The 16519-nt window shown below is 41.6% G+C and overlaps 1 protein-coding gene across 1 annotated transcript in view; it reads left to right on the forward strand.

Moving 5' to 3' along the window:
• Positions 1-16519, forward strand: part of LOC124253357 (spatacsin-like) — a 66362-nt gene that overhangs the window by 32857 nt on the left and 16986 nt on the right. The window contains 7 exon segments of the mRNA XM_046687107.1: positions 1177-1328; positions 12433-12627; positions 12890-12997; positions 13711-13891; positions 14194-14408; positions 15351-15458; positions 15851-16009. Of these exon segments, the coding sequence (XP_046543063.1) occupies positions 1177-1328; positions 12433-12627; positions 12890-12997; positions 13711-13891; positions 14194-14408; positions 15351-15458; positions 15851-16009 (1118 nt within the window).

The raw sequence follows: 16519 nt of genomic DNA on the forward strand, positions 1-16519 counted from the left end.
GTTGACCTGACCCTCTGACTGTTGTAGCTGACCTGATCCTCTGACTGTTGTAGTTGACCTGATCCTCTGACTGTTGTAGCTGACCTGATCCTCTGACTGTTGTAGTTGACCTGATCCTCTGACTGTTGTAGTTGACCCGACCCTCTGACTGTTGTAGTTGACCTGACCCTCTGACTGTTGTAGCTGATCTGACCCTCTGACTGTTGTAGCTGACCTGATCCTCTGACTGTTGTAGTTGACCTGATCCTCTGACTGTTGTAGCTGACCTGATCCTCTGACTGTTGTAGCTGACTTGACCCTCTGACTGTTGTAGTTGACCTGACCCTCTGACTGTTGTAGCTGATCTGACCCTCTGACTGTTGTAGCTGACCTGATCCTCTGACTGTTGTAGTTGACCTGACCCTCTGACTGTTGTAGCTGACCTGACCCTCTGACTGTTGTAGCTGACCTGATCCTCTGACTGTTGTAGCTGACTTGACCCTCTGACTGTTGTAGTTGACCTGACCCTCTGACTGTTGTAGCTGACCTGATCCTCTGACTGTTGTAGCTGACCTGACCCTCTGACTGTTGTAGCTGATCTGACCCTCTGACTGTTGTAGTTGACCTGACCCTCTGACTGTTGTAGTTGACCTGATCCTCTGACTGTTGTAGTTGACCTGATCCTCTGACTGTTGTAGCTGACTTGACCCTCTGACTGTTGTAGTTGACCTGACCCTCTGACTGTTGTAGCTGACCTGATCCTCTGACTGTTGTAGCTGACCTGATCCTCTGACTGTTGTATGGCGACCAGACCCTCTGACTGTTGTAGTTGACCTGACCCTCTGACTGTTGTAGCTGGATCCGGACCCTCTGACTGTTGTAGCTGACCCTGACCCTCTGACTGTTGTAGCTGACCCTGACCCTCTGACTGTTGTAGCTGACCTGATCCTCTGACTGTTGTAGTTGACCTGACCCTCTGACTGTTGTATCTGACCTGATCCTCTGACTGTTGTATCTGACCTGATCCTCTGACTGTTGTAGCTGATCTGACCCTCTGACTGTTGTAGTTGACCTGACCCTCTGACTGTTGTAACTGACCTGATCCTCTGACTGTTGTAGTTTACCTGACCCTCTGACTGTTGTAGCTGACCTGACCCTCTGACTGTTGTAGTTGATGTGACGCTCTGATTGTTGTAGTTGACCTGACGTTGACGGAAGAGTCGGCGGGGGAGGATGTGTTCCAAGTGGTGTTCTCGTCACAGGCGGCCGCCTCTCCATGGAAGTCCCTCCTACAAGCATCTGTTGTCCTCCGTAACTCTCTGTTTGCTGAACTGGCTGCATGTCAAGAGGTACCTTGTTGTTATAGCAGAGTTCACTTTTACTTGATATTGTGACCTTTGTTCTTGTCAAGGACATCATACTAATCACTAATTTTCAGTTCTGAAACTGTTTACAATACTCATAAACAAAGTCATGTCTTGAAATCAGTTTGCATTTTATTGCAAAAAGTTCAGGGTCATGAAGGTTAAAGCCTTTACTTCAGTAGTATAGGGAATAGCAGAACGGGACCGCATAGATGCACCATGCCTAGGAGCTCCATACTAGCTAATTCGGCTCCCATAGTCACAAAAAAATTAGTGTTTTTCACAAAACTATATCGGACCACTTTTCGTCTCCTGACGCAAGTGCACTCGAATTAGAGATATGCGGGTGTATGGATATAGAAAATAAAAATGCCAGGAACCAAGCTATCGCGCGAAGCCTATGCCGATATCCGATCTGGTCGTTTGCCCCTTCAGGAAGCAAAGAGGATCTATATCTATATCTATATCTATATCTATATCTATATCTATATCTATATCTATATCTAAACTCCCCACTCTCTTGGAACAAGGCAACTCTACATGCAAGTGTGGCGCCATCGACCACTGCGTCGGCAGCAAGAAATGCGTTCTCTGGAAAAAGAAAGCGATAGACTACACACCACAGGAGCATCTTCCACTCGAGGTCCTGGAAGAAATCGCGATCCCCTACTGTTGTTGAACATAGAGAACCTGTACGACGACGACTGCCTCTTCTGGTGCCTGCGATACCAACGCCTCCTAGACAAACTGGTGGACAATTGTCCATGCGAGAAAGATTCTTGTATCTTCCGGCAGCTATCGGGAAAAATGGAGCCACCACAGGGACGGAACAATATTTGGCATACCCCCTTGCCCAAATACGCCGGGTCCAAGGATATGGAAGTGACAGCAGCCCCGTGCAACAAACACTGAAAAGCTGCAGAAGTTCCGGAAGGAATCTACACGTGCAATAAGTTTGCCGTAGCAAAATACGAAGGGAAGAACTGACTATTGCTGCTACTCGATTTGCCGACTGGAGAAACGATTCCGGTCTATGGCTACAAGATACGAGGAAAGGTTCGAGATGCCGGCGGAATAGAAAATCTACGGTTGGTGGGTGGACCGTTTCTGTGCAGGCTTGGCAAAATCTGCCACTCGCCCATATCGAAACGGAAAGACGATCGAGAAGTCGAGTCGAGCTCCCAGAGACCGAGCAGGTATAGCCTCTATAAGCTAGAAGCCAACAGCTCTACATCCATCCGGCATGGATCCAGGTGTATTTCTACTGGCAACTCCACACATCGAATGGCAATGGAGACAGAAGATATGCCAAAAGCTGGGCAGAGGAGGATCCGACCAACCTTTCCAAGAAATAACTAACATAGCCCTGCCAATCGCAAAATTTCTACTCTGTCTACACAAACGTGAGGAAGGAAATTGCTGGAGCTACTGAAGTCCGAGAAGGCACAAAATTGGCGATGAAGAGCAAAAAAGGCACTACAAAGGGAAATACAAATCCAGGAAGAACGAGCAGAACTATGCAAAAAGCAGATCGAAGCCCTGCCGCAGAACCTTCGACCCTCTTGCCTGCCGGTGAGATAGCTCCGGCGTCGCCCTCTAGCACAGCCGTATTGCCTGCTGCAGAACCGTCGACCATCTTGCCCGCTAGCGAGACAGCTCCAAATCTGACCATCCAGGACTTCTACGATCGTCTGGGGAAGATTGAGGCTCGTGTAGAGCAATGCACGACTATGTTGTCTCGGCTTGTGTGGAGCAAACCACGACTATGTTGTCAGCTCTAGTGGAGCAAAACGCGGCAATGTTGTCGGCTCGTGCGGAGGAGGAACAAGAAGAGACGCGTCTGGATATCCAGAAGGTGTGGCAGATGGTAGAATCGATGCAAAAGTGGACCTACCTTTCGATAGCCGCCTTGTTTCTATTGAAGGTCGTCCACAAAACCTGGAAGCACTGCACACCGGCCGACAGACCGGTTGAAACACAGGCCGACGAGACGAAGACAGAAACGCCAAAAACTAGGGACCCCTTCCAAATAGAGTAGAGAAGTCGATGTGTGGAATGCAGCCTATTTGGAAAAAAAGTATTGTAGTAGGGTATACGAACCATGCATTTGGTTTTTTTTCGTTCAGGCGCTCGCCCTACTTTCCATACCATGAATTCCACGAAAAGCAGTTGGAATACAAAAACGGGCCTAGACAAGTCTACAACTCCATTCCTCCTTTGCAACCCCAAGCCCACCATTGTGCCTCTGCAAAAATACAAGGCGAGCTGTCAGAGGGTCCGTCTAGAAAACTATACAATTGGGGCAAGATTAGACTATTTGCTGTCAGCTATGGAAACATACTGTGGACATGTACTTCTAGAGGTGGCGTTGTGTTGTAGTTTCTATTTGTACGATTCTAGCTTTCTGTTTTGTTTGGTGTTGTGCGAATGGGCCCTAGACTACATAGAGCTGGGCTTTGCTTTGTCGACAGATCTATATCCGCTACGGCGCTGTCCATCCAATGTCCGTGTACGGGAATGTCTACATCGTCTTTTGGCGCTCCATTTTCGTAGATACAGGATAGTTCGCTCGGTCCCACTATACATCTGTTTTGCAAACCTAGGTATGGCATAGATCCCTTCTGGAAAAGTCTACACATTTCTGGATGGCGGGCGTTTTTGGCGGCAACACCTGGGGCGATGGATTTCGTAGCCTTTTGTCGTTCTAGATATTCGTATACCTGTATTTTCTTCCAACGAATCTCTTTGCCGGTTTTGTCGAAGAACGATCTTTCGGAAGATCCGATCTCGATTTGCAGGGTGTGTTCGTACACTTCGTCTCGAGAGAAAACCTTTCGGACCAACCAGTATGTTTGTCGCTCGAAACAATCTGTCTTCGTTCCCTCGAAGTAGGAGTCGTGTTGTCGTAGTACTCTTTCTAGCCCCGCCGTAGTCTAAACAGTGCTCGTTTCACCTGTTGGCGATTGGAGGACGATGCGTGTGGAATGGTTGGTGGTTCAGAAGCCGAGAATGCTGTATCGGCCGGCTATTGCCCCTACTTTGTTTGTATCCGTATTGCGGAGAGCATTTTCCACAAGCAGTTGGGATTGTCTTTGTTTTTTGATGTATGCTGTGGCTTCTGCGAAACTGTCTTGCAGAGCTTCGATCTCCTTTTTGCGTAGTTCTGTAGAGTTGTCTGGTTCGAAGAGAGTGGGGAGGTTCGATATAGCGGCGAGGCAGTTGGTGCATCAGTTGTGTCTGTCCTTGGGTTCCGGGCAGTAGTCGTCAGCGAGAACGATTAGGAGTTTACCTGCTGTGGGTAGAAATTGGTTGGGTGGGTAGATGTATATGAAATCGACTTTTTAGCCGTCTTCTACGAATTGGCGAAAGCACAACACATAGAGTTCGAGAAACTGGTATCGCTCGTAGAAGGTGTTGTAAAGGTCAAAATAATGATTTTCATTTATTTCACTTATAATGGCTCAATTGGTTTAGGAAGTGAACATTTTAGTTAATAATATTTCCACAATGTTACCATTTCATATTGCACAAATATTCTGCAACATTAATTAGTAGTAATGGATAAAAGGTTTATCTCTATTTCATAGTTTTTTGGAATGCCACATTTCATTTTTGATGAAGTGCTCATTTTATGTCAACCTTAAGATGAGGGGAGATAATTTCTTGGGGGACAAAATGACCATGTGGTTTGTGCTGCAAGCACATGTGACACAGGCAGGACTCATGAGGGTCTAAAGTAATGGTAAGCCAAATGTTATTAACTTATTTTACAATTCATTTGGAGGAATTTAATGCATTTTCTTAACTTGTACCAAACAATAAGATAATTTTTTTTCATAATTTAGGCTTTATAGCTATTTTGGACTTGACTTGTGGAAATTGGCTTTGACTTCAAAATTTATACTCAAGTATTCTTTTGGCCTAAAGTTTGGTATGAAAAATGTTTGAAATATTAAGCTTGCTGTTTATTCAATGTAATTAAGATACTGGTTTTGCACATGGTATTGTGAAAGTTTTCAAGTTTGTTTGTACTACAATTTACATTGTCCAAAATGTTTGTCACTATATTGTAGATGTGTAAGTTTAGGGAACATGTTGACCATATACTTAATTATATTTTTTCAATTCTCTTACAGTCAATCTAATGTTTAAAACTTAGACTCAAGAATAAGAATAAATGAAGAAACAAGAATTCTAGTTTGTTATCAACATAGCATTGACATTACTAGACTTAGGAATTGGATCAAGAAAATATGACAGATAATAAGGACAAAATAGGAAAAAGACAAGACAAAAGAAGTTAGCAGGATAAGGGCATGTCATATGCAACTGAAACAAAAGGTAAGCGGATACAAGGTATTTTCCGCCAGCTTGAAAGAGATTTTGACCACATCAACCTAGTAATTGCTACTGGAGTTGTGACTAAAAACACAATTGAGGATGTTCGGCGAGGAATATGCATCTTGGCTTTTCCTCTATAACACCCTGTATGATGTCAGAGATGAGTATAGACAATTATTGAAAGAGCCTGAATTAACCCAGTTTGAAGAGGAGAGTAGGTCTCAAGATAAAATCCTTTCATCCATTAAGACAGCCATTGAGCAGTTTTCATGAAGCATGGATCAATCCAAAGTCAAAGTGAATATTCTTTATTCCCCAGTCGTTCTAGTAAAAGGTCTGGCTCTTGTAGAACCGGTCTGTCACCTTTGGCCAGTACTATTTCTTCATCAATCCTACTTGAAAGGCAGAGACAAGCAGAACTTCAAGCTAAAGTAAAAGCCCTCAGAGAAAAACAAAAGCTTAATCAGGCTAAATTAGAAATTAAGATGAAGGAGGAGGAGCTGGAGTTGAGAACACAATTAGAGATTTCCGAGGCCAGGTCAAAGGTATTGGATGTTTATGACAATGATCAGGATGATAAAGAATTCTGACAGAAAATATGTGACACTTGAGAAATGTAGTGTTGATCCTGAAAGCCAAATATCTGAATCACATAAATATCATGCCGTAAGAGAGGACACACCATATGCAGAGAGCGAAGAGGCTAGTCGCAATCAAGACCACCTTCCTTTGCTTCCTATGCACATGAAAGGCCATCTGATAGCATGTATGTATCAATAATCCAACAACTTCGTAAACCAGTGCTTAGAGATCCAAAGTTTCATGGAAATCCCTGGAATTCCAAAAAGTTCATGAGGCAATTTGAACAAAAATAATAAGCAACTCAAGTTCTGAAGATGAGCTCATGTGTTATCTTGAGCAGTTCACTGAGGGTGAGGCACATCAAGTTGTCAAAGGCTTTGGTTACTTGGATGCAAGCAGTGGCTACAAAGCTGCTATGGCGAGCTTGAAGTTAGGTATGGGAATCAAGAAACAATTGCAAATGCTCTAATAAAAGGGCTATGTGCTGGCCTAACATTAAAGCAGATAATGCAAAAGCTTTGGGCGAATATGCTGTGTTCCTGAACGAATGCCGCAATGCAGTGACAAGTTTGCACTCGGTGAAAGTACTGGAATATCCTGACAATATACGTAAACTTGTTATGAAGCTACCATTTCACTGTCAGGAGAAGTGGAGGTATTGTTTTACAAATTCGTCTCTCTGGATCAACCATCAAATTTTCTAACCTTGTGCAGTTTGTCCGTAGAGAAGCGCAAAGGCCATGGATCCTATGTATGGAAAAGAAGCCATGCGACCAGATGACAAGACACAAGCTTACAGGAGAGTTTTAGCTAAACCCAGCACAGGAAAGGTTCAGTCCAAGCTAACGTTTGGAACTGACCTGATAAATGCAAGCAAGATGGAAAAGGATTACAGTATCCAACAACCATCTAGGTTTGATGCCAATGATCAAAAGCCATGTGACTACTGTGCTAATGGTGGGCATTTTATTGACTCATGCAAAAGGTTGGCTTCTAAACCACATATTGATCGTTTGAACTTTCTCAAATCCAAAGGTCTATGTTTTCGTTGCTTGAACAGGGTCACCGCAGCAAGGAATGTCAGAAGAAGCGTCATCTGTCAGCACTGCAGAGGTAACCACTCAACACTGTTGCATATTGACTCAAAGACAAACCTGAAATGTTTAAGTGCATGTACAGGTCAAGCTGATGAAGATATGGAGACCCGGTGACAGTAAAGGTGATTGTACACTTGCTGTAATCCCTGTGAAAGTAACATTCAAAGATACATTAAAAGTGATATCGACATATGCATTCCTGGACCCTGGAAGTACCATCTCCTTTTGTTCAGAATCCCTGATGAATCAGCTTGGATGCAATGGAAAGTCAAAGAAGGTTGAAATAACCATATACACACTTGGAGAACCTCATACTTCCTTTGTTCGTGCAATCTCTGGTTTAAAGGTTCATGATATGGATCTAAAGAATACCGTTGTCCTTCCTACAGTGTATTCTAGGAGCAATATCCCAGTATCAAACAGGCACATCCGACTGATGCTGATGTTGCACAGTGGCCTCATTTTGATGGAATTCATGTACCTCATCTTGAATCTGGAGTTGATCTTTTGATAGGCGGAAATGCCCCAGATGCCTATTCTCCATTTGAAGTCAAAGTTGGTCCTCAAGGCAGCCCTCATGCGACCAGAACCCGGTTAGGATGGATTTTATGGAATGTTGTCAGACCGTCGACAAGGAGAAAAGCAACATTTTCCATCTATGAGAACGGACATTGTAAGTGTCAGAAATATTGAGGAAATAAGTGAATTGAATAGTTTGGTAAGGAAAGAGCATAAACTTTGACTTCCCTGAAAGATCCATTGACGACAAAGCAGAAATGTCTCAAGAGGACAAAAGGTTTCGACAAGGTTTCGAGTCTGTTTCTTTGCAAGAAGGTGAATATTACATTAACCTGCCTTTTAAGTGCTCCAATGTACAAATGCCCAACAACAGTGTGCAAGCTCTGAAACGCCTAGACAGTTTGAAGCGGAAGTTTTGACTGATTCAAAGTTTCATGATGACTATGAAACATTCATGGAAAACATATTAGTCAAGGGTATGTTGAAAAGGTACCTACTGATGAGCTGGAAGGTCAGCCAGGAAAGATATGGTACATACCTCATCATGGGATATACCACCCAAGAAAGCCAGACAAAATAAGAGTAGTGTTTGATTGTAGTGCTGGTTTTCAAGGAGTGTCCTTGAACAATATGCTCATACAAGGCAAAAACATGACAAACAGCTTGATTGGCATTCTTCTCAGGTTCCGCCAAGACCAAGTTGCGTTTATGGGAGACATTGAGTCTATGTTTTATCGTGTGAAAGTGCCCTTGAAGATCGTAACTACCTTAGCTTCTACTGATGGCCAAGAGGTGATTGTGATGAGAAGCCAGAAATTTATAGAATGTGTGTCCATTTGTTTGGGGCCATTTCTTCATCTAGTTGTGCCACATTCGCTTTGCAACAGACTGCTGAGGACAACAAAAAGAAAAGATATGTTCCTGAAGTTGTTAACATGGTTAAGAACAACTTCTATGTTGATGACTGTTTAGCATCTGTAGAAGATGAAGAAAGGGCAGTCTACCTAATCAATGAACTATCAAAGCTCTGCAAAGATGGAGGGTTTCGTTTGACAAAATGGGTCTGCAATAGCAAATCTGTAATGAAAACTATCCCAACTGAGGAGAGCCAAGGAGGTGAAGGAATTGAATCTGGAATGTGAATCTCTTCCCAGTGAGAGAGCTCTTGGTGCCTTTTGGTTTGTTGACTCTGATACTCTAGATTTCAAGATTCAAGACAAATATAAGACAGCTACCAGAAGAGTCATATTATCTGTTGTAAGCAGTGTATACGATCCTCTGGGTTTCGTAGCACCTTACTTGTAGATTGCCAAGAATTATACAGGAAAGATCTTGGATGGGATGAAGAAATAGATGAAGCTTCGTTGACAATTTGGCTTCAGTGGCTAAAGAACTTGCCAAGGTTGGATGAGATAGCAGTAGAAACGGTGTTACAAACCACAAGGGTTTGGTAAAATTACATCGTATCAGTTGCATCTGTTTTGTGATGCCTAGTGAAGTTGGCTATGGTGTTGTAGCCTACCTTCGTCTAACAAATGTACACAACAATGTTCACTGTGTCTTGGTAATGGCTAAATCAAGGGTGGCACCCCTGAAGAAAATGACAATATCATTAGAGCTAACAGCTGCTACAGTTGCAGTTAGCCTGTGTAAGCTATTGACCAAAAGAGCTACAATACAAAATAGATGAGACTTTCTTTTGGACTGACAGTATGTCGGTGCTCAGATATATCCATAACAGTACATCAAGATTCAAAACCTTTGTAAGCAAATAGGCTCACAACTATCCATGAGGGTTCTGGTCGAGCAGTGGAAGTACGTCAACACTAAGCTCAATCAGCAGGCGAGCGTTGCATCAAGAGGGATGATGTTTGACAAGTTCAAACTTAGCAACAGTGGTTTTAAAGGACCAGGGTTTCTGTGGAGACCAAGAGAGTTGAATGGCCCCTTTCTCCAGACATATGTGTGTCTGTACCTGATGAAGACCCAGAGGTCAAGAACTCTGTAAGTTGTCTAGTAACTTGCCAGTCCCAAGATGTAATGGACAGATTATTGAATCATTACTCAAGTTGGATACGACTCCGAAAGGCTGTTGGATGGATCATCTTAACAATGAGAGAGCTGAAAAGAAAGGTAAAAGAAAAGCAATTGGAATCAAATACAGGTGCAAATAAACCCAAAGGATTGTGCGTTTCAAAGCCCATGTTGACAGTTTCAGTACTAAAGGATGCAGAAGTTGCGGTTATCCATCTTCTGCTTATGCGTTCAGGTCAAAAGATGCCACCAGGAACTTTTTGTAAAGACGATGTCTACTCTCGTCGACGATGGAGGCAAGTACAGTATTTAGCTGATACATTTTGGAAGCGTTGGCTAAAGGAATACCTTACCATGCAGCAAGTGAGACAGAAGTGGGTTGCAAGGAAGCCCAATCTTAAAGTTGGAGACATTGTTCTTCTAGCAGACAGTTCTCCTCGTAATTCATGGTCACTGGGACGTATCATGGAGGTCATGACAGACAAAAAGGGATCTGTACGTATTGTGCGTGTGAGGACAGCTACAACAGAGCTTGTCCGTCCTATAAACAAATTGTGTATCATTGTACATGGTTAAAAAATTAACAGAACTCTTGAAAGACCTTATGACAAACTGTGAATGTACCTCAAATATTTATTGGTGTTATTTATGTGAAAATAGAAGACACCAGTTCTTTCCAGTATGAAATGACTTTAAAATCAAGACAATTTTGACCATTTTGTACTATCATTTGTAATTGTTTCATGCAGATTCTACAATTAGGAGACCGGTGTGTAAAGGTCAAAATAATGATTTTCATTTATTTCAGTTATAATGGCTCAATTGGTTTAGGATGTAAAACATTTTAGTTAATAATATTTCCACAATGTTACCATTTCATATTGCACAAATATTCTGCAACATTAATTAGTAGTAATGGATAAAAAGGTTTATCTCTATTTCAAAGTTTTTGGAATGCCACATTTCATTTTGATGAAGTGCTCATTTTATGTCAACCTTAAGATGAGGGAGATAATTTCTTGGGGACAAAATGACCATGTGGTTTGTGCTGCAAGCACATGTGACACAGGCAGGACTCATGAGGGTCTAAAGTAATGGTAAGCCAAATGTATTCACTTATTTGACAATTCATTTAAGAGGAATTTGTTTTAATGCATTTTCTTAACTTGTACCAAACAATAAGATAATTTTTCATAATTTAGGCTTTATAGCTATTTTGGACTTGACTTGTGGAAATTGGCTTTGACTTCAAAATTTATACTCAAAGAATTCTTTTGGCCTAAAGTTTGGTATGAAAAATGTTTGAAATATTAAGCTTCCTGTTTATTCAATGTAATTAAGATACTGGTTTTGCACATGGTATTGTGAAAGTTTTTCAAGTTTGTTTGTACTACAATTTACATTGTCCAAAATGTTTGTCACTATATTGTAGATGTGTAAGTTTAGGGAACATGTTGACCATATACTTAATTATATTTTTTCAATTCTCTTACAGTCAATCTAATGTTTAAAACTTAGACTCAAGAATAAGAATAAATGAAGAAACAAGAATTCTAGTTTGTTATCAACAGGTGTGTCCTGATTGATCCAGGATTTGTTTCTCTCGGTCGGAAAGCAAGACATGGGGACACTTCTCCAGCAGGGTTTCGAAGACTTCTGCCATGTCGGAAGTTGTTGTCTGTGGTTCGGGGTCCAAACCACCTCGGATGCGATGTATATCTGGAAACTGCGATACGTGGTTCTTCCTCTTCGCTTCCCGAAGCCACAAACGACCAGATCGGATATCGGCATAGGCTTCGCGTGATAGCTTGGTTCCTGGCATTTATTTTTTCTATATCCATACACCCGCATATCTCTAATTTGAGTGCACTTGCGTCGGGAGACGAAAAGTGGTTCGATATAGTTTTGTGAAAAACACTAATTTTTGTGTGGCTGTGGGAGCCGAATTAGCTAGTATGGAGCTCCTAGGCATGGTGCATATATGCGGTCCCGTTCCGCTATTCCCTATACTACTACTTCGATACAATACCTTACTGCATGAAGATCAGAAGACACAGTCATAGAAGGTACTGTCAGTCATCTGTTACTTGCTAGTCTAAATGAAGGAAGCACTTTCGCCTGTCATATATTTTTTTACTATCTCAATTCCAAAAGTTTTTTTTCTTCTAAAGGAAACTCTCAAAGAACACAAATATTTCTTTGAGGTTACCCCCTATAGGGTCTAGAAATGAATGGGCGTGTACAATATATAGATTTAACTTTCGCTGTGTAAATTCAGAGAAGGAATGTCCAGTTTGTGTTCTAAACATGGAAATCAGATATCTAGATCTGAATACATCCTTCAGTCTGAGAGTGAGAGTGTAGAAGCCTCAATGCTGATTGCCTGATCAGAAAGTTCCTCAGTTCTTTATGCACAGAGGTATTACATTGGTATAGTAGCTCTGCTTTAACTGACACTGATCATATTTATGGTATGTATAGTTTTTTTAGTTCCACTTCATGCTTTTGATATTTAGGATGCTTCAGTGGCTGGCTGTTTGTGTGGATGGTTGGTGGCCATGATGGATCGTACTGAGCATGCTCAGTTCCTAGAGGCTCATGGGAAATCAGCCTCAGTTTGGAATATGGCAGAGCTTGAAATTCTGATTGACCTTTACATTGGCAAACATTGGGAATATACTCTTGCTACAGGATTTGACATATTTCAAACCGTAAGTATCAAGACTTTCATGTCAAACGTTTGTTGTAGATTTATGGTAAAACAATGGCTCAGCATGCTCAAGCTAAAACGTTTTTATGTCTTAATTGTTAAAATCGTCACGATATGGCTGCAATATTGCCGATGTGACGTTAAATATTAACTCACTCACTCACTAATTGTTGAAACCTTTTTTCATGCCTACTAGTAACAGAGTGACAGATAGGATTGGGCTGGTTAAACCAATCAATTGTGTGTTCTTGCTTTGGTTTCAGAACTCACCACTGCTCCCGTTTTTGAAGTTCCTGGCTGAGTTAACACAGGGAAGGAACTACAGCATCTGCACTGGTCTTCTTTGTGATTTCAAGGATGCAATGTCAAATGTAATAATTATTGCCAAATTATGAAGCTATGCATGCTCTTGAATGTTTGTATTTGCTCTGTGAAGAGAATGCTAAATTAGCCTACACCAGAGCTCCAGACTATTGGAGAGTGAAGGTGCCAGTGTATTTCATGATCTAATTAGTTATTAAACATGATCTAATCCTCAATGAAGATACATATCGGGGATAAAACTGTGCAACCCTGGATGGTTGGAACCATCAAATGATGATTAATAATGTTATGATAACATTCTCAGCTGATTGCGTGACATAAGACGGTGTAATCATTGGTTGTCCCTCATGCTGTCAACCTCTAGTTTCCTTAGTGTACACTATTGCAACAAATTCACTTTGTAAGGTCTGTACTTCTGTGCATCAGCTGTTATGTCATGTATATTATCTCACTTATGTGCCAACTGCCCACCTTTTTGCACATTTCCAATAATGTGAGTGAGTGAGTTAAAATTTAACATCACCTCGGCAATATTTCAGCCATATAGTGACGATACAATAATGTGAGCAAAATAATCAATGGTATCATTAAGAATGGTATACATATCAGCTCATTAGTCTTGTTGTTGATTATGAGTATTAACTATGATGTAATTACACATCATATAATTGATAATCAAGTTAATTAAGTTTTTCTATATTCTAGAATTTAATTGGGGTGTACTTTTGAAATGAAGATATGTTGTCGTTTTACATTGCAGTACCCTGAGGGAAGATTGGAATCTTCACAGCAGTTAATTTTGGGGAACTCCCATTGGCTAGAAATGACAGCCAATCGGCTGCTACAACGTCAGTTGCGTCACACTTCCAATCTGTATGAGGCACTGCAACTCGTCAAATTATTGGATCAAGAAAATATTGCTCTTGTCTTCAGTTTTGATGGTATGACACCTACTTTCTGTTGGAACTAATCACTGTACGGTTTACCCAAAAAAATCATAATCATCACTAAAAACCCATAATAAATAAAATGTTCATTAGTTCTTGCCAAGTAAAAGCTTTGTCTCATCTCATGGCCTGAGAAAGTTGAAAATACCAACTGTGTCCGGTTACTCTATGTTGTTGAACAGAAGAAGCCGTCTGCTCTCTATTTATTAGTGTGGTGGATACATTATCAATGGCTGTTCTATAACAAAGAAAAAAGAAGAATATGACTTTATATGAGGTTTTCATTTCCATTACAGTGCCCGACTACAGCCGTCTCCATAAGTTAGTGCGTATCCTGCATGCCAACCAGCTGGACACAGTGGCCTTCCCAGCATTCCTACAGCAGGAAGATGGCAGTCGTAGAGAGATGGAGAAGACCATCATCCTGCTGATTGAGAGGAAGGCATTTGGTGATGCGTACAAGTTCGCCCGGCTCTCTAACCTGTCCTGTGACGACATCACCTTAAAGGAGGTAACATCCACTCATGTTTGGCTCAATGGGTCTCTTTATGGCAGAACAGACAATCCATGATTATGTATTGCTTCTCCAATAACTCTTGTTACAAATATGGGATGAATATGTTCTTGGTTAGGGTTATAACCTATCTTGATTGTTAGAAACACCCCAACTTGTAAATGTATGACGTCAGTAACAGGGAGTCACAAGCCTCGATTATCCCGGAAGACAGATGGCGTGAGAAGCAAAGTAGCAGTGAAACTATATGAGTGGATCCCTTAAACACACTGAGACACCAGGTGTTCGTGAAAACAAATTTGCATGAGAAGAACAAAAATAAACTTCTGACAGTATACTTGTGAAGACACGTTACGGTCATCTCCACTCCACATTGCGACAACACCAACTGAGAGCAAGAGCAGAGGTTAAGTTCAGGTACAGAGGCTGTGACATCAGTATCACTAGGCAGTATCACACTGTGATTGGCGATAATGAACAAATGGTCCTGGATTGTGGTGTGACCATAATGATCCAGTGTAACCATGAGAATCACGCTCAAATCCATACAAGACAGGGCAGTGGGGTAGCCTAGTGATTAAAGCTTTCGCTCGTCACGCCGAAGACCTTGGTTCGATTCCTCACATGGGTACAATGTGTGAAGCCCATTTCTGGTGTCCCCCGCCGTGATATTGCTGGAATAATGCTAAAAGTGGCGTAAAACTAAACTCACTCATCCTACAAGACAGGTCAACTTTGTACATCAAACGTTTGTTGTAAGAGTTTCGTATCTTACCATCTGTTGGTTTACTACTTGAGTAGTAATATCTTTCACTGTTCAGGAGGAGGATCAACTAGTCAGCCACTTTGACTCAGGACTTGAAATGTTCTTTGTGGACAAACTATGCAATGAGCATGCGTTTTACCTTCAGATGTTAACAGAGAAAGAGATGTTAGAAGACTCTGGTGTGGAGGTCAAAGGTTGCCAGGGCCCAGTTCTGGAGGTCATGTATGGAAAAGTTCAGACTGAATCAGATCTCGCCATCTAGTGTCATAGATTTCTTCAAAGTAAGATTAAACAAGTGGTCACTTTTTAAACAATTTGAAATAGAGAGGATAAAGTACATGATCAGACTGAATATTCACTGAGTTCACTGAGACATGAAACTTCTGTAGATTATTTAATCAATGTCTGTATGTCAGGACTGCAAAGGCTTAACTACAAGTGTAGTTGATATATTTGTATGTTAGAAAAGTAACATACTGACTACTCTATTCACGCTCTACAACACAATTCAGTTTTTACATAAGCTGAACCAAGAGCCCACAAAATTTCAAACTTATGTGGAATTTGATCTCCAATGATTCATGTAGGAAACAATGTAGGTGAGCTTCAGAGCCTCGTGATCCGACATCTATCCATATGCTGAAATTAAAAGACATGTTGCGTTTGTTTACAGCTGGAAGCAGAAGCAATTGGCAGCATGAGTGAGAAGGCCGGTATCTACCAGCTGTGTCTGGAACTGATGACGGGCAGCGAGGACACAGACAGCCTGTATGACCGGGTTCACAGGCAGATGTGGCACTGTCGCATACAGGCCAAGATCTCACAACAAAAGGTAATGTGTGCATACTGACCCATACAAGCCAAGATCTCACAACAAAAGGTAGTGTGTGCATACTGACCCATAGGAGTCACAATGACTGGATCGTATTGAAGTGTGTGTTCCTCCTTCTGCCTTTACTTCAAATTATCCTGTATTTTCTAATGTTGTCTTAAACAATGTGGTGCTGGTCACGGTTGTCACGGTGATGATCATAGGATATTTCAAGATGATTGCTGTGACAGTGTTAATAAGAATGAAAGTAATATGGCAATACATCTTTGATAATGTTTGCTAGAAGAAATGTTTCGATTTGTGACTATTTACAATTCATGATGAACTTTTAGACTGACTGACTGAGTTTGGTTTTACGCCGCTTTTAGCAATATTCCAGCAACATCACGGCGGGGGAACCAGAAATGGGCTTCACACATTGTACCCATGGGGGGATTGAACCCGGTCTTCGGGGCTGACTAATGCCACTCAAAAAGCTTTAACCACTAGGCTTGTTATAGGGGAGAGTGA

Source organism: Haliotis rubra, unplaced genomic scaffold, assembly GCF_003918875.1.
Source record: "Haliotis rubra isolate DU_JTF1 unplaced genomic scaffold, ASM391887v1 Scf54, whole genome shotgun sequence".
NCBI lineage: Eukaryota > Metazoa > Mollusca > Gastropoda > Lepetellida > Haliotidae > Haliotis > Haliotis rubra.